This window comes from Dreissena polymorpha, chromosome 9 (genome assembly GCF_020536995.1).
Source record: "Dreissena polymorpha isolate Duluth1 chromosome 9, UMN_Dpol_1.0, whole genome shotgun sequence".
Lineage (NCBI taxonomy): Eukaryota > Metazoa > Mollusca > Bivalvia > Myida > Dreissenidae > Dreissena > Dreissena polymorpha.
The window spans coordinates 39,912,559-39,935,521 of NC_068363.1; the positions used below are offsets into that span (position 1 = coordinate 39,912,559).

At 37.2% G+C, this 22,963-nt stretch overlaps 1 protein-coding gene across 6 annotated transcripts in view; it reads left to right on the forward strand.

The window, feature by feature from the left end:
• LOC127845146 (uncharacterized) overlaps positions 1-18,338 on the forward strand; it is a 226,638-nt gene extending 208,300 nt beyond the window's left edge. For 3 of the 6 annotated variants that reach the window (XM_052375869.1, XM_052375873.1, XM_052375872.1), the window contains one exon: positions 12,707-18,338. In XM_052375869.1, coding sequence (XP_052231829.1) covers positions 12,707-12,786 — 80 coding nt within the window. In that variant the 3' untranslated portion in view covers positions 12,787-18,338. Of the gene's footprint in view, positions 1-10,808; positions 11,018-11,286; positions 11,345-12,706 lie in introns of all 6 variants that reach the window. The other 3 variants (XM_052375870.1, XM_052375871.1, XR_008033077.1) reach the window with 3 other exon arrangements.
• Positions 18,339-22,963: the final 4,625 nt, after the last annotated feature.

Below are 22,963 nucleotides of genomic sequence, written 5' to 3' on the forward strand. Positions count from 1 at the left end.
GTATTGTGATTTCCTTTTGACTGGAGGTTTCGAAGTTCAGTAACCACACAGGAGTATTATAAAGATTATTCCAAAGGATCGAGTTTGAAAACTATGCAGGATAGGTGTATGGGATGGGGACATGGGAAAGCAAATTGAACAAGAAATGTGTTTGTCAGAACACTATGTCCCCTTCTGCGCCGCTTTGATTTTATTTTTGACCTATGCAGGATAGGTGTATGGGATGGGGACATGGGAAAGCAAATTGAACAAGAAATGTGTTTGTCAGAAACACTATGTCCCCTTCTGCGCCGCTTTGATTTTATTTTTGACCTTGAAGGGTGACCTTGACCTTTAACCAATTAAAATGTGCAGGTTCATGAGATAGACATGCATGCCAAATATTAAGTTGCTATCTTCAATATAGCAAAGTTATTGCAAAATGTTTAAGTTGGAGCAAACAAACCAACCAACAGACAGACCAACAAACAGGGCAAAAACAATATGTCCCCCACTATAGTTGTGGGGGACATAAAAATTATTAAAGAGATATAAACATGAATCTTGCTATATACTACAAATTCATTTATGTTTTTATTAACACATTAAGTTGTTTTTTTTTTATGCACTGTTTATAGACATCTGTATTTCTGTAATTTTAAAATTAAAAATATTTGGAAATTTGCCTTGGTTGTACGCTGATGTGTTTGTAACATGTTTCTGCGGTAATTTAGGCGAGGGAGTCATTACAAGAGATGGGCTCTGTTAATCACATGCCAATAAAGTCATTAATTGTTATGACATATCAATATGTTTTTCTTTTTCTGCAAAAGGAACACTTTCAATCTGATATTGATAAAAATGTATTGTTCAATCTGCCCTGTTTTGGTGGATCAAGAACGAAATTCCTGAAAAACCCAATAAACACACAGGGTATGAAGAATACTGAACAACAATTTGCGCTTTTCCTGACCAATCTGCTTTAACAATGTTAACATTTTTTAGCTCATCTATTTTTTTTTTTTAAAGTTATGAGCTATTGTCATCACCTTGGCGTCGGCGTCAGCGTCCAGTTAAGTTTTGCATTTAGGTCCACTTTTCTCATAAAGTATCAATGCTATTGCATTCAAACTTGGTAAACTTACTTACTATCATGAGGAGACTGGGCAGGCAAAGTTAGATAACTCTGGCTTGCATTTTGACAGAATTATGTGCCCTTTTTATACTTAGAAAATTGAAAATTTTGGTTAAGTTTTGTGTTTAGGTCCACTTTATTCCTACAGTATCAAAGCTATTGCTTTCATACTTGCAACACTTATTAACTATTATATGGGGACTGTGCAGGCAAAGTTATGTAACTCTGACTGGCATTTGGACGGAATTATGGGCCCTTTATACTTAGAAAATTGAAAATTTGGTTAAGTTTTGTGTTTTGGTCCACTTTACCCCTAAAGTATCATAGATATTGCTTTCATACTTGGAACACTCGCAAATTATTGGCTACTTTCTGGCTAGTAGTTGTGGTTACAAAAAAAGGTAGCGGCTTTTCATTTCTGTAAGGTAGACCTCAGGCTTTTTTTCCTGTTTTTGTGAAGCGGCCTTGGCACCCCCCCCCCATTTTGTGAAAAAACGAGTCCCAAACTTTAATGAAATTGTGAAAAATTGAGTCGCAAACTTCTTGATATTGTGAAAATTTTGAGTTGCAAATTTCCCAAAATTGTGAAAAACGGCCATTATCACAGAAGGAAAAAAAGCCCTGGACCTGCCAACATTGAAATTAAAGCTAATTTAATCTACCTATTATGTGTCATCTTTCAAACTCATGCATATTTCGTGAAGAACAAGTAATTCATTTAAATAAATGCACAGAGTGGAGACTTGAAAACAGAATATTATCATCTTTTTATAAAATAAAACTTGTTTGCCAATTTTATGTTGACTTTAAATAAGCGGATATGTGTGCTTTTTTTTGTGTGACTTGAGATACCAGTTTGGCTGAATTTTATGTTAAATTTTTGTCAGAAAAGCACTTAATTCTTTTCGAAAAATCACATTGCATTCAGCAACATTATATTATATTTTAAAACCTTTTGTGTACACATTTTTATACAAAATAATGGTAATATGAAAATGTTTTAATGACCTACTGAATTATCTGTACACATTTCACACTTGGTTATAAACTGTTGTTTAATGTTGTGTTTGTAGTTATTGACCTAGTTGATATTATTGACAGGTTGTTTGTGTGACCGTGCCTGTGGGACCTTGGTTGTATGACTGTGTCTGTTTGACAGTCCTGTTTGAGTGCCTGAGTGACCATGGTTGTGTGACTGTGCCTGTGTGACCGTTGTTGTGTGACTGGTTTGTGTGGACCATGGTTGTGTAAACTGTGTCTGTGTGACCCATGGTTGTGTGACTGTGTCTGTGTGACCATGCCTGAGTGGACCATGACCGTGGTTGTGTGACCATGCCTGTGTGGCTGTGGTTGTGTGACCGTGGTTGTGTGACCGTGACTGTGCGGACAGTGTTTGTGGGACCGTGCCTGTGTGACCATGGTTGTGTTGACCTGTGAGGGTTGTGTGCCTGGTTGCCACCGTTTTGTTGGTGGCTGTGCCTTTGTGCCCGTGAGTTGGTGGACCCTGGGTTGTGTGGACTGTGCCTGTTTGACCATGCCTGTGTGACTGTGCCTGTGTTGACCATGCCCCCCCCCCCATGTGTGACCGTGGTTGTGTGACCGTGGTTGTGTGACCGGTGGTTGTTTGACCGGTGGTTGTTTGACCATGCCTGTGATGACCCACGTGCCTGTGTAACCATGGTTGTGTGACCGTGCCTGTGTGACCATGCCTGTGTGACCGTGCCTGTTTGACAGTGACCATGGTTGTGTGACCATGCCTGTGGGGCTGTGCCTGTGTGACCATGCCTAAGTGACCGTGACCGTGAATGTGTGACCGTGGTTGTGTGACAGTGCCTTTGTGACCGTGGTTGTGGGACTGTGCCTGTGTGGCCATGGTTGTTTGACCGTGGTTTGTGTACTGTGCCTGTGCGACTGGACTGTGCGAACCGTGGTTGTGGGACCGTGCCTATGACCGTGCCTGTGTGACCCTGGTTGTGTGACTGAGCCTGTGTGACTGTGGTTGTGTGACCATGCATGAGTGACCGTGCCTGAGTGACCCTGGTTGTGTGACAGTGGTTGTGGGACTGTGCCTGTGTGGCTGTGGTTGTGTGGACAGTGCCTGTGTGACTGTTGCCTGAGTGACCCTGGTTGTGTGACAGTGGTTGTGGGACTGTGCCTGTGTGACTGTGCCTGTGTGACCATGGTTGTGTGACTGTGCCTGTGTGACCGTGCCTGTGTGACCGTGCCTGTGTGACTGTGGTTGTTTGACTGTGCCTGAGGTGACCATGGTTGTGTAAACCGTGACTGTGTGACAGTGGTTGTGGGACTGTGCCTGTGCGACTGTGCCTGTGTGACCATGGTTGTGTGACTGTGCCTGTGTGACCGTGCCTGTGTGACCGTGCCTGTGTGACCGTGACCGTGGTTGTGTGACCATGCCTGTGTGGCTGTGCCTGTGTGACTGTGCCTGTGTTACCATGCCTGACTGACCAAGCCTGAGTGACCGTGACCGTGCATGTGTGACCGTGGTTGTGTTACCATGCCTATGTGAGTGTGCCTGTGTGGCTGTGGCTGTGGTTGTGGGACCGTGCCTGTGTGACCATGGTTGTGGGACCGTGGTTGTGTGACCGTGTTTGTGTGGCTGTGCCTGTGTGACAGTGCATTTGTGACCGTGGTTGTGGGACTGTGCCTGTGTTGCCATGGTTGTTTGAATGTGGGTTGTGTGACTGCCTATGCGACAGTGACTGTGCGACCGTGCCTATGACCGTGCCTGTGTGACCCTGGTTGTGTGACTGCCTGTGTGACTGTGCCTGTGTGACCATGTCTGTGCAACCGTGGTTGTTTGACCATGCCTGTGTGACTGTGCCTGTGTGACCGTGGTTGTTTGACCATGCCTGTGTGACAGTGCTTGTAAGTGAATGTGTGTGCTCTACCAACTGAGCAGTGAAGCTTCTACAGACCGGTGCTCTACCAACTGAGCTAATGAGGCTTCTGTAGAGTGTTGTTCGAAACATTTATTTATCTTTAACATTTATCATAGGAATATACAATTTAAAATATGTTGAGAACAGTATTTGAACCCATACCTGAAATTGCCTAAGCCTCTCAAGTTTACTGCACTTACCACTGTGCTGTAGAGGCTACTGCAGTTAGCTGCTCAAAACATTTATTTATCCTTACAAAACAATGTAACAGTAAACAATCACATGGCTAATTTCTGAATTTATATCTTATTCAATATTATGGTAATTCCATAATCCCAATTTAATCCCCTTACAACCACCAATAACTGTGGTGCAGTGGATAGAGTAGTGGTTAACAAAGCTGATAGGCATGAGTTCAAATGTAGATTGAATGAACTTTAACTTTTCATAATTTTTAATGAAGTTTTTTACAAATTTTCCGTCTTCATTTTAATAAGGGTGGGACCAGTGTTTGGTAGGTGGATCATTTCTTATTTGATATTCAATGCCTAATTACTCCTCCAGCCTCTGGTAGTTATGTATAGTGATGTCAAAAAAGCACTTCATACACACCTGATTTGTGTATACTGTTTGGGCTGTCCAGTTTGGATGCTGGATTTTACTTTCTACACCCATTATAAACGTGATACATAAATTACTATATTTGAGTGTTAAATACTATGTTTTGTGTTCATGAACCTCTTTTTAAATGATGTGTAAATTGTTTGTGTTTATTTATGCCATAAACTAGTTTATGTTGCTAATATTACCAATTAAAATACCGCCTGGATTCGGGACGGCATGTTTCTATGAAAAATCTTGTTACCAGTTGCAACTCCCAGTGACACGCAGGGTCAATAGCTGTGAGTTGGATGATTGCAACTAGTGCTACCTCTAGTCAATATAAACGGACTCCCAGAGCCTTTGATAATTTGTGCCATGATGGCTCTTGGAGTTCATAATTATATACCCCTTCATAAAGACAACCGCAGTTCTCTGCAGCTGATCATTGCGCATTCCTAATCAGACGTCTTTGGTGAAAAATTAAGGAAAATGATGAATTAACTTCAAAAACAAATTAAATTGACCCGAATGATACCATCGGAGGTTATCCTTTTCAAGCAACTAAACAACATGACAAAGTTTCAATACACTATTCCTGTTGACATTTTTATGCCCCCTTGAGAAGAGTTGATTGAACGCTGAACAGAAACCACTTATATACGTACAACTAAAATCTATGACGCAAATGTACCATTTCTCCCAAAGATGTTACCAATTCTCCCTAAATTTTGAGCCTAGCTAGATCCCTGAATTTTATTCCAAATTTACAATATTTTTAACAAAAAATGAACAATGTACTTATTGCCCAAATTTATTCAAAATGATGCCAGGATTTTAAAATATATGAGTTCTCATGAGGAGAAGTCATTGACCCACAATTTTTTTTAAATATTTTCTCTGTTCTTAATTTCAGTATAACAAGAGCAGTCACCATAGGATGACTTATGCCCCCTATAAACGCTTGATAGATGTTATGAGCATTTTCGAAACCTAAATGCTGATTACGAAACCTAAACGCGGACCCTAAGTTCAAGGTCAAGGTCACAGGGGTCAAAATTTGTGTGCGTATGGAAAGGCCTTGTCCGTATGCACATGCATACCAAATATGAAGGTTATATCTCAAGGGACGTAGAAGTTATGAGCATTTTTCGAAACCTAAACGCAGATTTTGAAACCTAAACGCAGACCCTAAGTTCAAGGTCAGGGTCACAGGGGTAAAAAAAATTGTGCGTATGGAAAGGCCTTGTCCATATACACATGCATACCAAATATGAAGGTTATATCTCAAGGGACATAGAAGTAATGAGCATTTTTCGAAACCTAAACACAGATTTCGAAACCTAAACGCGGACCCTATGTTCATGGTCAAGGTCACAGGGGTAATTTTTGTGTGCGTATGGAAAGGCCTTGTCCAAATACACATGCATACCAAATATGAAGGTTATATCTCAAGGGACATAGAAGTTATGAGCATTTTCGAAACCTAAACGGAAAGCGTGACGGAAAGACAGACAAACGGACAGACAGACGGACAGTCCGATCACTATATGCCCCCTTTTCTTCGAAAGGGGGCATAAAAATGTCAACAGGAATAGTGTGTTGAAACTTTGTCATGTTGTTTAGTTGCTTGAAAAGGATAACCTCCGATGGTGTCATTCAGGTAAATTTAATTGTTTTTTGAAGTTTGTTCATCATTTTTCTTAATTTTTCACCAAAGACGTCTGATTAGGAATGTGCAATGATCAGCTGCAGAGAACTGCGGTTGTCTTTATGAAGGGGTATATAATTATGGACTCCCAGAGCCATCATGGCACAAATTATCTAAGGCTCTTGGAGTCTGTTAATATTAACTAGAGGTAGTACTAGTTGCAATTATCCAACTCACAGCTATTGACCCTGCGTGTCACTGGGAGTTGCAACTGGTAACAAGATTTTTCATAGAAACATGCCGCCCCGAATCCAGGCGGTATTTTAATCGGTAATATTAGCAACATAAACTATTTTATGGCATAAATAAACACAAACAATTTACACATCATTTAAAAAGAGGTTCATGAACACAAAACATAGTATTTAACACTCAAATATAGTAATTTATGTATCATGTTTATAATGGGTGTAGAAAGTAAAATCCAGCATCCAAACTGGACAGCCCAAACAGTATACACCAATCAGGTGTGTATGAAGCGCTTTTTTGACATCACTATACATATCTACCAGAGGCTGGAGGAGTAATTAGGAATTGAATATCAAATAAGAAATGATCGACCTACCAAACACTGGTCCCACCCTTATTAAAATGAAGACGGAAAATTTGTAAAAAACTTCATTAAAAAATTGTGAAAAGTTAAAGTTCATTTAATCTACATTTGAACTCATGCCTATCAGCTTTGTTAACCACTACTCTATCCACTGCACCACAGTTATTGGTGGTTGTAAGGAGATTAAATTGGGATTATGGAATTACCATAATATTGAATAAGATATAAATTCAGAAATTAGCCATCTGATTGTTAACTGTTACATTGTTTTGTAAGGATAAATAAATGTTTTGAGAAGCTAACTGCAGAAGCCTCTACAGCACAGTGGTAAGTGCAGCAAACTTGAGAGGCTTAGGAAATTTCAGGTATGGGTTCAAATACTCTTCTCAACATATTTTTAATTGTATATTCCTATGATAAAATGTTAAAGATAAATAAATGTTTCGAACAACACTCTACAGAAGCCTCATTAGCTCAGTTGGTAGAGCACCGGTCTGTAGAAGCTTCACTGCTCAGTTGGTAGAGCACACACATTCACTTACAAGCACTGTCACACAGGCATGGTCAAACAACCACGGTCACACAGGAACAGTCACACAGGCATGGTCAAACAACCACGGTCACACAGGCACAGTCACACAGGCATGGTCAAACAACCACGGTCACTGTCACACAGGCACGGTCACACAGGCATGGTCAAACAACCACAGTCACACAGGCACGGTCAAACAGGCACAGTCACACAGGGATGGTCAAACAACCATGGTCACACAGGTTGGTCAGTCAGGCATGGTAACACAGGCACGGCCACACAGGCATGGTCACACAAACACGGTCACGGTCCCACAGGCACGGTCACACAGGCATGGTCAAACAACCACAGTCACACAGGCATGGTCAAACAGGCACAGTCACACAGGCATGGTCAAACAACCATGGTCACACAGGCATGGTCACACAACTAGGGTCACACAACCAGGGTCACACAGGCACGGTCATAGGCACAGTCCCACAACCACGGTCGCACAGTCACGGTCGCACAGGCATAGTCACACAACCACGGTCAAACAACCATGGCCACACAGGCACATTCCCATAACCACGGTCACAAAGGCACTGTCACACAGGCACAGCCACACAAACACGGTCACACAGGCACAGTCACACAACCACGGTCACACAACCGTGTTCACACAGGCACGGTCACACAACCACGGTCACACAGGCATGGTCAAACAACCACGGTTGCACAGACATGGTAAAACACTGTCAAACTACCATGTTCACACAGGCATGGTCCCACAACCACGGTCACACTGGCACAGTCACACAACCACGGTCACACAGGCATGGTCACTCAGGCATGGTCACACAACCACGGTCACGCAACCATAGTAACACAGGCACAGTCACACAGGCACGGTCACACAGACACTCAAACAGGACTGTCAAACAGGCACAGTCATACAACCAATCTTCCAAATAAAATGGGTTTCATAAAATGTGTTTGGTTTTTCGTATATAGTGAATTTGTGTTTCTGTTTGCAAATTGGGAGTTCAGTCTACTCGCGAAGTAAAACAATTTAGAAGAGGATCTTTCGAACATGGAAATAGACAAACATGATTTGATTTATATGATAGTGGATCTGTGTATGCATATGCATATTCTGCTTTATTATGTTTTTCACGCTGTTTAGTTAATTGAAATAGCATTGAAATTGAGTGTGATATTGAAAGATATTAACACAAGAAGAACACTCAAGTTTTATTTAGTCCATTAACCTTGTTTGTATATAACATTTTATATAAAAAAAATGTATTATTTTGTTTGTTTCACGAAATGGTTAGTATTATTGTTATATGTTAACATTCTCAAAATTCTTTTTTTTTTATAGGCCCTATTTATCAAAAAAAATATTTGAATGACATCATTTTATGATTTATAAACAGATTGCAAAAAATATTTTTTTTCAAGATAAACTATACAACAAATTGTTACAATGAAATTAAGTGATTTTAATATTCAGTAGCAAAAAAGTAAGAAGACTCCAACTTAAAAAAGATGTATCTATTAAAAGTATATTTTACCTATGCCGTGAACAATCCCCTTGTTTATAACTGACTGCCGCTAAGTCTATTACTTGCAACCTATCAGAGAATAGGTCAGATACCTTATTTCAATATATGGCAATCCTAGTATTTTTCAAAAACAAACATGACAGCTAACCAATGTCAGATGGAAAAAGTAAAGGAAAGTTAGGTCAAGCTAATTGTTTGTCATGATATCTCTTTAAACCTCACGCCATATGCAAGTAGTGTTGCCATGATCGCAACATCTTGATGAATTATAATTCAATTTTTTGTCTCATAAACATTTACTTTGTTTAACACACAACCTCTACAAAGTTATCATTCCTACTGCCTTTCGGCACCTCATGAACCTGAAAAACTCGTAACTTTATGTTTCCTCAGGCAAATATCTTCTTTTTACAATTAACAATTTCTTCACCACGTTAACAATCCTGCTACACTCACTAATGCCTCAAGAATGAAGTAAAGTTCAGGTGATCTACGTCATTAGGTATTTTGCATATGTCATGAACTATATAAGTAACAGAAACTTTGAAACCTACAAACACTTTTTGGAATTTTGGAAAAAGATTCATGATTGAATGAAGGAACTTTCATTTATCTTGTAGAACATGCGTAGATTTGATCTTCAGCATCTAAAAATATGTGAAATAGAAAGAACGACAATATCTTTTGGAGAGATAAATGTACCTACGACTACGTTATAAGCAAAGAACCTGTGCAACAATTCCCGGACTTTTTAGTCTGTTTATTTAACACTGTAGTAACGTATATATAAAAAATGCTCAACCTTCCAACTTTAAGCGCCCAGTGGGATGAGTGATAGAAAGAGAAAGTCACATGCTTGAGTACATTTCAACCCATGCGCATTGCACGCTTTTTTCGCATAAAAAAAGTGGAGCGATACAGGGCCACCATGGCCCTCTTGTTTTGGAAACATGGTTAAAAAACAAAAATATTTATTTTTATTATTTTATTTTTGAAAGACCTACAACTATCCTACCCATGAACCCCCCCCCCCCCCCCCCCCCCCCCCCCTATATTTTTATTTTGTTTTTGCATTTTTATTTCTTATTTTTGGAAGATAATGTAATAAATGACCACACCCCCACACTATACACCCCTCTCCACTCCACCCATCCATCTTTTTTGATTGAAGTATTGAGATAGTTCCCTTCACCTTTAAAAAGAAAAATAGATGAGCGGTCTGCACCGGCAAGGCGGTGCTCTTGTTTTATTTTGAAATACTGTCCAACCATCCCACCCAAGAATCCCCCCCCCCAACAAAAAAAAAACTTTTTTTTTGCTTTTTTTTTTGTCATTTTGGGAAGATAATGTAATAAATGACCACACCCCCACACTATACACCCCTCTCCACCCTTTCCTCCTTTGTGTTTGAAATTGAGATAGGTCCCTACACCTTTAAAAAGAAAAATAGATGAGCGGTCTGCACCCGCAAGGCGGTGCTCTTGTTTTATTCAGCTTCAATTCATTAGTGTTTTATTGGAAATGCTGTATAATTCACTCATAGTAGTTAAATCTGGAGTGCAAAACAAACACAGTAGGTGCCTGTGCACAAATTTCTTTTGTGCCTACGGTAATTTTGTCTTAAAAAAATTAATAATTAGTAATGATTCTTTGTTGGAATCTGGAATTTGTGGATATGGTTATCTATAAAATCAACACAAATTAATGACAATCCAATGATACTGAAAAGCAATGTGATGTTTAATAATACAAAAAAATAACCCGAGATAAAACATCTTGTGAATGTAGATTTTTGACATCATAATTCTGCTGTGGAAAATAGGCACACCTTACAAAGTCATGTTTTTATAGGTTCCCCAGGCTCCAGGTTTCCAGAGAGTTTGACCTTGAACACCAGTAACAACAGTGGCAGCCTAACAGGTCGGCTGAGCTCCCTTAGTCATCAGAGTGGGGCCCGGGAGGGTGGGGATGGGGGCAGCACACCACGTGGAGGAGGAGGGTCAGACAGCGAGGAGGAGGAGAGCTCCTCAGACTGGGACAGCTGGGATGATGAGGATGAGGTGAGTGGGAGGGGTTGGAGGACAAGAGTCGGTGGGTTTTTTTCTTTTTAATTGTTAAATACCTCTATAGGTTTTGAATAAACCATAATATAAAGGATTTGATTTAGCTTGTTAATGGTATATTACCAAGTCACTAGTTACCATTATGTTACCAAGATGTTCCACCAAAATATCCTTTCATCATAGCTTTTATCTGTAGGAAGCTTAATTTGTAGGTTAAATTTCACTAAACGTTTATTTGCATGTAAAGTTTGCTATTCAAATTTCAGAGTCAGTCAGCATTTGGAAGTGTTTTTACAAACTTCCTTAACACACTTCAAAAATCAAGTAAGTAATGGTTATGTCTTTTGTGTGTAGAGTACACATAACACATTGTATGACCAAAGGTTGTCAAGTATTAATTAAGAAATATTATTTGTTTCCTTCAGGCATATTTTGTTTTTACTTTTTGTTGACATTATTAGATTATTTTTGTATTAAACAAATTAATATTTTTGTTATCTGTAAACATGGTTTATGTGTATATCATATCATTAACCAGTTGTATCTCTCATGGTTTATGTGTGTATCATATCATTAACCAGTTGTATCTCTTACCAGTTTACAGAGTCAACTGCATTGCCTTAACAAGTCTAAACATGGTAAAGTCCTTTAGTTGAAATCGCCGTTTAAACTTGTCTGCCATAAGAAGCAAAGTGAAAATGGCTTTTGCAATCAGCATAAAACCAGAACAGCCTGCGAGTAACTCGCAGTCTGTTCAGGTTTTATGCTGTTTGCTGCTCATCAGTAACTTAGGGTTGGAAATGAAGCCTTGAAAACTTGAATTTAGTAAGAAAGGTCTTAAATTAAATGTAACTTTCTAAGGGATTTCAAATGCATCAAATAACGTACTGTAAACGTATAGAAATTCGTCGGTATGAAATTTCGTGGTTTAATAAAAAACAACTAATTTGTTGACACGTATTTTCGTGTATTTCAAATTTTCGGGGAAGATTGACAGTCATAATAATTAAACTTTTCTTAAAACAACCAGAGTAATAACGAATAATACTAGTAATCTGCTAATTTGTGTTGACAGCAAGGCTTATGATTAATGTGCACTGAAGCATGAAAGTGTTTACAATAATTGTCGATTAGAGCGAATAAGCGGCGATCTTGTGGGTCCCCGCTCGCTAATTGCCATCAATGTTGTTTTGACAATATGTGCAATTCTCTGCTCAATCGGTTCCCTAGTAGTAACAATTGAGTAATAAGGTCCCCAAAATACATGTGTGAAAACCGTTATGTCTCTTTTAACTTTAATTGGCACTAATTGACATATGTGATAAATCTGCAAACGGTTAATTTGATGACGTCACGTAAAAGAGAACAATCGTTGATGTACAGTTTAAATTCCGTGTTGATTTAAAAAGTATTATTACCCAAACGCTTATCAAGAAAACAACATATTGTATTACCTAGCATATCTCAATCAAATATCTCAGATAACCGAAAACGATAGAGAATGTCGGCAATGACATTCGGAAAGGACCGATTTCGGATTGAAAATGTAAAAATAATCGTTGTTACTTGAATTTGTGGTTCAGCGGAACAACGAAATCCACGAAAATTTGTACCACACGAAATTTAATGGTTTTACAGTATCTTAGTGGTAAAGGGTTACACTCTCAGTTGCAAGATCTGTTTCAGATAGCTCAGATTTTCTACTGGAGATGAAACAGTTACCAGGTAAACAGAGGATGATCATTAATAACTTACTGAAGTGTTAGCATTCATGACCTCCAGTTGACCTCTACATGACCGTTGCCATGGGTAACTATTGTAGCAACACCTGAAGATAAAAATAGGATGATTTTCCTTAATATGTGATATAAAAACAAATGGTATTAGTTTGTGGTCATAAAACGTGTAGCAAACAAATATGTTATTTTTCAGTTGGTTTAGTTTTTGTATTTGCATATATGTGTGTCCTAAGTACAAAATATGTTAAGGCTGGACCATCGTTGTGTCATTATTTTGGATATGTTTCCATTGCATACATATAAAAGAATAATGCTGACATGTGCTTATATTAATCTTCAATATTGTCAAATATGGGATTCTCTTAACATCACCAGAAGATATAATATTCTATAGCACATACATTTTTGTTGACACACATTTGTACACCTGTGTCTTCAAGCTCACCAGAGCACAAAATTCTCATGGTATGGTTTTGTGGTCGTCTTTTGTCATCAGTCCTGCATTTGAAGTCCTCAACATTTACCCAGTGAAGGCTTAAGAGGCCACAGTTAATGCCAAATTGTTGTGTAGGGTTAAAAACTAGGTCATGTGTGTAGGTCAATATAAAGAGAAAGCTTGTTAACAGTATAAAAGTCACAGTTATTGCTGAATAATTATGAAACTTGCTCACAACATCTGTTTGAACAATATTTCGACGGAGTTAGAAAATGGTTTTGTTCCATTCAAAAACATGGACGGCAAGGGCTTGGTCAGTTTTCTCTTTTTTATGCCCGCTTTCGAAGAAAAAGGGGCATATAGTGATCAGACTGTCCGTCTGTCCAACTGTTTGTCCATCTGTCTGTCTTTCCGTCACACATTGCGTTAAGGTTTCGAAAAATGCTCATAACTTCTATATCCCTTGAGATATAACCTTCATATTTGGTATGAATGTGTATATGGAAAAGGCCTTTCCATGCCCACAAAAATTTTGACCCCTGTTACCTTGACCTTGAACTTAGGGTCCGCGTTTAGGTTTCGAAATCTGCGTTTAGATTTCGTAAAATGCTCATACATTGTAACCTCTATGTCCCTTGAGATATAACCTTCATATTTGGTATGCATGTGTATATGAACAAGGCTTTTCCTTACGCACACAAAATTTTACCCCTGTGACCTTGACCTTGAACTTAGGTTCTGCGTTTAGGTTTCGAAATCTGCGTTTAGGTTTAGAAAAATGCTCATAACTCCTTTGTCCCTTGAGATATAACTTTCATATTTGGTATGCATGTATATATGAACAAGGCCTTTCCGTACGCACAAAAATGTTAACCCCTGTGACCTTGACCTTGAAGTTATGGTTTCGCGTTTAGTTTTCGAAATCTGCGTTTAGGTTTTGAAAAATGTTCATAACTTCTATGTCCCTTGAGATATAACCTTCATATTTGTTATGCATGTGTATATGGACAAGGCCTTTCCATACGCACACAAAGTTTGACCCCTGTGACCTTGACCTTGAACTTAGGGTCCGCGTTTAGGTTTCGAAATCTGCATTTAGGTTTCGAAAAAAGCCCATAACTTCTATCAAGCGTGTAAAGGGGACACAAGTCATCCTATGGTGACAGCTCTTGTTTGGCTATTGTAAAACCTTGTGAAAACTCTAGTAATATTTTATCCAAGTTTCCATGAATTGTTATTAGAATACTTGTTATCATCATACCCCAGCTGCATTGGAAAATGGTTGTGGTCAGTTGAAAAACATGGCAGCCAAGATCTTGGGCAGTTTTCCTTATAAGGCTATAATAAAACCTCGTCAATTCTCTAGAAGTCACACTTTTTTGCCAAATCATCATGAAACTTGGCCAGAACATGTGTTCCAATGATATCTGAGCCAAGTTTAAAAATGGTCCTCTTCTATTGAAAGACATGGCCAGGAGGAAGGGCAGTTTTCCTTATATGGCAATAGTAAAACCTTATGAGCAATCTCATATTTATTTTAATAATATCTTGGTTGAGTTTGAAAAATGCTTCTAGTCCGTTGAAAAACATGTCTGCCAGGGGCCTTATATGGATATAGTAAAACCTTGTTAACTCTCTAGTTGATATTTTGTCTAAGTTTGAAAATAGTATCAGAAACAGCTAAAAGTTGCTGAGAGCAGTTCAGTTCCCTGAAAGCTCAGTTGAGCGACTGTGGACCTCCGGCCTTGTTTTAACAATTCATCATGAGACATGCTTGGAAAATTTGTTTTAATGATATTTCAGCCGAATTAAGTTTCTTTATTTCTCATGTGAGTGCCATAGGGCCTTTGACCCTCGTTATTACAAAACTGGTTGGATGATTGTCCCAAATTACACTAAAACAGTATTGAATTGTTTGAATTGTGTTATTGTGTTTCTAAAAATATGAATGGGCGGTAAGTTGCACTTCAATCATCTAATAGGATTCAAATGAATTATGTTGTGTCTATGCAAATACAGGAGGAGTAGAAATGCCTCAGCAGATGCTTAGCAAATTGCTGGTAGAATTTGGTTGACAGGTCTTTCTAAATGAACAAGAAATTATTTGATATCAATAGAGACAACAATAATGCTTATTGTCTTCAAGATCTTAGCAAAACTGTGTACTGGTATGTCCTTTCGTCTTCAAATATAGAAAACTACCTGGGTTGATTTGATATTTAATTCTTTGTTGTTTTTTATGCCCCCGGTAGGGTGGCATACAGCAGTTTAACTGTCCGTCAGTCCGTCCGTCTGTCAATCAGTCTGTCTGTCCGTCCGTCCGAAAACTTAAACACTGCCCATAACTTTTGCAATATTGAAAATATCAACTTGATATTTGGCATGCATGTGTATCTCATTCAGCTGCACATTTTGAGTGGTGAAAGGTCAAGGTCACCCTTCAAGGTCAAAGGTCAACTATATGGCTTCAAAGAGGCGCAGTAGGGGGCATTGTGTTTCTGACAAACACATATCTTGTTTCCATCTGTGCCAATAAATATGTTTCACAAAACTTTTTCTCTTTATCTTTGAGCCCACATGTAGTCATGGACGAGTCTGCTTGCAGTAAGCATGATATAACTGTTCAGTGGTCGTCAATATTTCTTCTTCTTCTTTAAATTTGATATAATTTATCATCAGTATTGCCAGTTGTCTCAGTTTATTTATTCTTATTAATCTTCTCCTTACATTTTCTGGTTTTGGATGATATTTAATAGTTTTTCATTGTTGCATTCTTTTGTCTGTGAATTTGTTTTTTACACTTCAATAATATATGCATTATGATATTTCACTACAGCAGGAATTGATTTAACTATTGTATATGTGTGTTCTTTTATTTTCATAAGCAGTTTCAGTGTTTTTATTCGATCGGGGGCATATTGGTTTTGGCCTGTGTGTCTGTCTGTCTGTCTGTCATTCTGTCCCAAAACTTTAATCTTGGTTAATGTTTTGAGATAACTTTTGAAATATTGAACCTAGCAACTTGATATTTGGCATGCATGTGTATCTCATGGAGCTGCACATTTTGAGTGGTGCAAGGTCAAGGTCATCCTTCAAGGTCAAAGGTCAAACAAAAAAATTCAAAGCGGCGCATTAGGGGGCATTGTGTTTCTGACAAACACATCTCTTGTTTTGTTTTTGTTTTTAAATATGGTTCTTAAATGAAAAAAAACAACAACACAGAAACAAACTCATTGGTTGAAATATTATCTTGGGATTGAGTTCAGACTTTATTAATATTGTTTAAGTTTATACCTGTTTTTTATATTGGTAGCATCAAGCTTCAAATTTAATAAATCAAATTCGCCAATCAACATGTACATGAATTGAAACAATCATTGTTTTGTTTCAACTATATTGGTAGCTTTCAATCTGTTATCATGTAAATTTGATTTGACCAATAATATAAATTGGATTTCTGTTTAAAAGTATTTGTACTTAATATGGTATTGAACTTTAGTCAGCAGCATTTTAAGAAACACGTTGTTTAATTTGTTTTCAAAGATTTGCTTTGAGGCAACAGGGAGATTATATACATTCATTTGGTCTATTTGTCTGAAAGTAATATTTTTCGTCCTCTCCATATATCATATACATTTTGTAGGATTTTCATGCAATTTGACTTAAATGTTAAGGTTATTATGTTGATTTTGAGAATGCATGAGTTGGTTATGTTAAAGTCACACATAAAGGTCAAATTTTGGAGCTTCCATTTCATGTTTGTGCTTCTACTCCTATACCATTTTAAAGATTTTCAAGGGACATGGTTCAAATGTAAAGGTTGCTAACAACTAAACATAATGGGCAGGAGGTATGGGCCATTTTATGCCAGGTTAAGGTAACACTTAAAGGGTGATGTTTGTGTCGAAGAAGTTTGTCAGTCATGCAACCTTTAGGTTAAGGTCGCAATTGAATGACAAAAGGATCACAACTTTAGATATAGCTGTCTTTTGGACTGCCCTGTCAGTGTTTATTAATGGAATGTAGTGATTATCCTATGATAACTGAATATGAAATCTTGCCACATATTTTTGTTGTATTTTTCGGCAGTTACCTTAGTTTTAAATGGACAATTACAACATTTTGTTAAGATATGGAAAAGCAGTATTTAGTACTGTTGTGTGTTTGAATAATGGCTTAATTACATTGATGTCTACCTGATATAGTGCTGCCTGATATATTTTTTATCAGTTTAACAGGCATTATATCAGTCGATATTTTTAGGTATGTCATATTATTTGGAATGAACTATAAAGTCATCATTTTTAGTGAAGTAAAATTGGATTCAACAAAACAAACAATTTGATACCATTATGTAATCTATTTTATAAACAAAAAGCCACAAAAACGCAAAAAACTTATTTTTCAAGTGTTAAGCGAAAGTGCTCAAGATGTCATTATTAAAACGTCAAATGTGAAAAATCATATTTATTCCAGCTAAAAGGGGCGCTTCCTATCGTTTTCTTTATTATTTCTTTTAAAATGTGGACATAGAGTTATGATAAACAGAAAAAGGTTAATGCCTGTTTAGTTAATGGTTCATCAACTGCAAGCCTTGCCGTTATATTATTCTTAGCCTTGCTGATATATTTAAAAAATATCAGGCAGTAACCTGGCCTGTATATATATCTTGCATACATTTTATTTAACACCATATGCTAAGGTTAATGTTTTAGTTTAAATATTACCATGTATTGAATATTCTTTTTATGATTAACAAGCAAACTGTGTCATTAAAAAATATCACCTTATTTATGAACTATTTAGTGTCCGATCATACTTTTTATGTGTATAATTAACATAATTTTGGCATCATTATACATGTAATTATCATGTTAAGTTTTATGTAAAAAATCTCCATGTTTATTCTGTTGTCTTTTAGATCTATTATTTATTTTCTGTATATGCTTTGATTCCGTCCTCTTTTTTAAGGTGACGTGTCTGTTTTAATGTAGCATTCATTTATGCAATTTACTGGTATAACTTATTCATTATAACTTATTCATTAAACTGAAACCAAAAATGTTGTATGCATGTATGTGTTGTTTTTGTTACTGGCATGTACAAAGGAAACGACCATCAATAAAAGTCAAATATCCTGTGTCCTGCTGAGTGGTTACCATGATGCCATTTTATTCCGTTTAGAAAATGAATAGTTGTAAACAACACGAGGGCCATGATAGCTCTTAAACCCCTGAGTTTCACGCAAACCAGGGACCTATACTGTTTGTACTTTTCTGTATACTGCGGTAACTAATTGTCAAATCTTGATCTGGTGACAAAGTTTTCGACACACGTAACCTACATTCGAAATAGGCTTAGATATTGCCGCGAAGATTCAATTATACATTGGGCTTCTTTGGTGATATAATATTTTACCCGGTGACCTAGTTTTCGGACACAAAACCCGTTATTTAAAATTGACGTCGGTATTGTCAAAAATAACTTTTGGACCATTTTTAATCAAGATTGAGTCATTAATATGGCTTTATAAGTGATATGATGTTTTTGTAATATTTAATCTGGTGACCTAGTGTTTTTACAAACACGACCTAGAATCCAACATAATGATGATAATGATGATGATTATTATTATGTTGGTACATAATTATAACTATCGGGGTTTCATTTTTTAAGACTCGTATGCTTCAATTGGTCTACGTATACAGGAGCAATAGTGTTTGTGTTGCACTATCCCCGAGTTGTGAATAGATCTAATGGTATATATCACGAAGACCTAAGAAATTACTAATATGAAAAGAAAATGAAAAACTTTTAAACTAAATGTTAAAGTTGACCACCGGCACACTGCCCTCCGGCCTCGTTACCTTTAACACGTCCATATGCCTCTGGGCAAAGATAGCAACATTCGTGACCATGTGACTTGACGACACGTGTGCAACTACTGTTTCACATTATTATCGAACAAACGATACTTGTCAGGCGATTTCCAATTTGACGATACATGATAAAGGTTCGTTTTAAAATTGAGGGTAAAAAAGCAACAGTGGGTGATTGTACAGCTTCTGTCATAATAGCAACGACATATGATAAAATAATAAGATTAATTGTATGCAATAACTCAATAAAATAAAACTACCATTTGTTTCTCAGACTTTGGTATGCTATATACGGATAGGTGTTCATTAATTTCTGTCCCAAAACTTCGTGTTATGTTATATCTTGCAAGAAATATTGTGTTATTAACCTTATGCGTTTATCGATAGAGCATTCTGTATTGCTCTGACGATTTACTGACCGAGCACTGACCCTGAAATTCCTGCGAGATGGAATTTAACGCGTAATTGTAACTGTGTTTATTTCATAAGCTGTTCAAAGACGATATGAGTAGGGATTCATCTAAACACAAATATCAGAGGATGAAAACTTGACCGGAATATTATAGAACAAGTCAGTTGTAAGACATTGGAAAATATGACAAATGAAACTTGCTTCATGTATTATACAATTGCAAACTATTTAGCGATGCACAGTTTTATTTACATAACATCTCAGCCAGATTTAACTTGCATCATTTTATCTGCTTAATTTCATGAATTCTTCAGGAGCGCTTATTTTCATGTATTATTCCGGTCTGATATTGACCTGATATCCTCGGAACAAATCGAATTATTTACCTGCAAGGTAGTTGTATGTACGTTTAGTTACAAAGCCGATGCATTTTCATGCATAATTGAATTGTACTCGTATTTGAATGACTCAATTAAGTTTATGAACAATGTTTCGTTCTCTCATCAATTAAATTATCATGTGTTAAAAACGCCACTCGGGAAAACTTTTATATTAGTACATGTATTAAGTAACCCATATTTATGTTACATCTTATCATACTATTATAATACAATATTTCGGATGCTTTCGATGTTTCTTACTTGTGCAAGATTAGGAAACAAACTGATCTGAAAAATGCACATTTATTTTGCACATAAGGTTCAGTTTTCCGGACGGCAATCGTGTGTGCGGGTAGCTTTCCGATCTGTATAAATAACCAACATGGCGGCGTTTGAGTAGATCTACATGTATGCATAGTGTGAATCGTTATTTTTATTTTTTGTTAACAGAAAAGTGTTGCTAACACAAATCGGTAATATTTAGCTTAAAGGGACTATGTCACGGATTTGGGCATTTTTCGAAGTGTGTCAGTAAATGCCTTAAACTGTTAGATTTAAATCACGGACCTTTAAAACTCAAATGTAATGTAATGACATTAAACACGATCGTTAATCACGGGCGCCACGTCTTTTTTGAGATGCATTAATAAATGAGCCAATGCTATTCCGATGTGGCGCTCAGGTTCGGATGTTTTGTAATTTCTCGGATAATTCTACAGGCTGAGTAGGTTTTTAGATGTCTTTTTTCAGCATGTTTCTCATTATTTTAAAAGTCGGCAATGTAGTGCTTTTCAGCGAAGATTAATTCATCCACAAAATACACATCAACATTCATTCACAACCCATTTGGAAACGTGAGAACCTTTATAAGATGTGGCGTGGTAGAGTTTTTAAAAGCAAATCGATGTATTTTGCATGTATGACGAGAACATTCCCAGTCAATTAAATCGCTAATTACATAAAACGATTGCTTTGAACATGTACACGTTAATGTATGCACAAAAACATCGGCTTCTTGCCGATCTTATTGATAATTTTGCATTTTTCAAAAAGAGATGGAGCCAATGCCAAGGAGGTGTCGCTAAGAATAGGAGATGGCGCCAATGAAAATTTATAGCTATATTTTATGAATCAACATGATGCGCGTTAAATTTTAGCGATCGCTCATTAAAACAACATAAAAATCAGCAAATATGCAATTTACAAATTAAACAGTGCACAAATCATAGTGTGTTTTTTTTCAATATTTCATATTTACTGAATTAATCAACAGTGCAAATTAAAGTAAATGGTCCATAATTTAGTGTTTTAACCGAGTTTTTTTTTTCTCGGCGCTGCTCCTCGAAGGCTTGAATGATGGGACTTTTCCGCGAGTGCTTACTCTGTTGCGAGTACTGACTAATTACCTAATTATTGGTTCGCAAATGCAGTCGGACGTAAACGTTTTTAATTACCATGCAGCGTTCTCATACGTCATTATTCTACAATGACGAACAAGGAAAAATATACAATTCTCAGCGAAAATGACAAATAAAAATCGAATTAACGACGCACAACGTGTAATAAGTAGGGATTTATTATTCATAACTAATTAATTAGTTCGTATTTCCCTTATTAAATTACTGTATCTCAACGATTGGACGAGATTGTTTCGTTTTCCGCACTGATTAAATACACAAATAAATAAATTAATATTGTTCTGGACAACAATAATTATCATGTTGTAATTCACGTTTCTACACGTTTACGAATATACAACTAACAAGTGTGTTCATGAAACAAGAAAAGAAGTTTAAACATGAATTTCACTGGGTTCGTTAAACGGAGCATAAAAAAATACAATTATGGAGAAGAAATGGTTAATAGCTTTGCCCGAATTTTTCATTATACTGTTTGGATTTTCTGTAGTGCTTCTTGTCGATTTCTTCCATTACCGACAGCGAAAAAAGCTCTCGAGTATCAACAGTCGCCGTTCTGACGCCGGTGAAGATGACGACGTAAACTTCGACTTCAGTGAATCGTCGACAGAGATAAATAATACACCCAAAGCAAGGAAAAATCACCCGATCCTGTTTTATTAGCTACTACTAGTAGAAACTTATTAGACTTTTTAGACTACTACTACTAATAATAAAAGATGCCTTTCCTACCGCGGTAAAATTTTAGTACTACTGCCAACACTAATAAAAGATGCTGTCGCTAAACGGTGCTTGTTCATTTGGCGGACAATGGTGTGCCACGTGTGAGGAATTATGCCGTTATTGCATAGCTGATTGTATTTCCTGCCTTTAAAATGCTCGAACGAATATGAACTCTGGATGTTGGGTTTCAATAAATTATAGCAGATTACACGATTTACTGTAGTAAGCACAATTTGATACCTATGACGAGAATTCAGTTTAGTGCTACTTTTAAAATAACTATATAAAATATATAGTTTCCGGTTATGTAGTATTATGAATAAATATTTTCGAGATATCGCTGTTCTTTTTTACAAATGATATTATTTTTAATTAAATTTGTCTGCGCAGTGATAAGCATTTAAAAGCTATTGGAGTGGTTCGATTGCGCTTCAGCTTTACGTCAAGTCTTATCTGGCCGCAAATTATACCTTTCTGAAAGGCGCTTATACAGTCAATCGTCTGATAATGCTGACGTACCGGCGTTCGCGGGAGAAATGTGTCTGTGTTATTTTAATTATAGAATACAATTAATTATGGGATAATAAAGTGATCAGCCTAAATTAACTTAACATCAGGTCAATGATCCGGAAGCGAAAGCTTCATTCTATTAAAACTGTGTACAAGGGGAAAAGCCGGCGAACAGTAGGCCTACATGTCACCGAGAAGTGGGGCAGTAGGCAAAAGCTTGGAACGCAATCACAAGAACTTGCAGAAGTTCAGATTGAGGATGAGAAACCAGAAACAAACTTAATTGCTAACTGTGCTACAAATAGCAGTTCAGTATCAGACGTAGATACTTCGGTTACATTTGGTAAGTAAACAACAACCTAATTGGTGCATTGATTGAGATTAATTCCAGCCTCCGTCCAAGGCCGGCTCTAGACTAGTCACATGTCAGCTGTCCCTGGTTTATG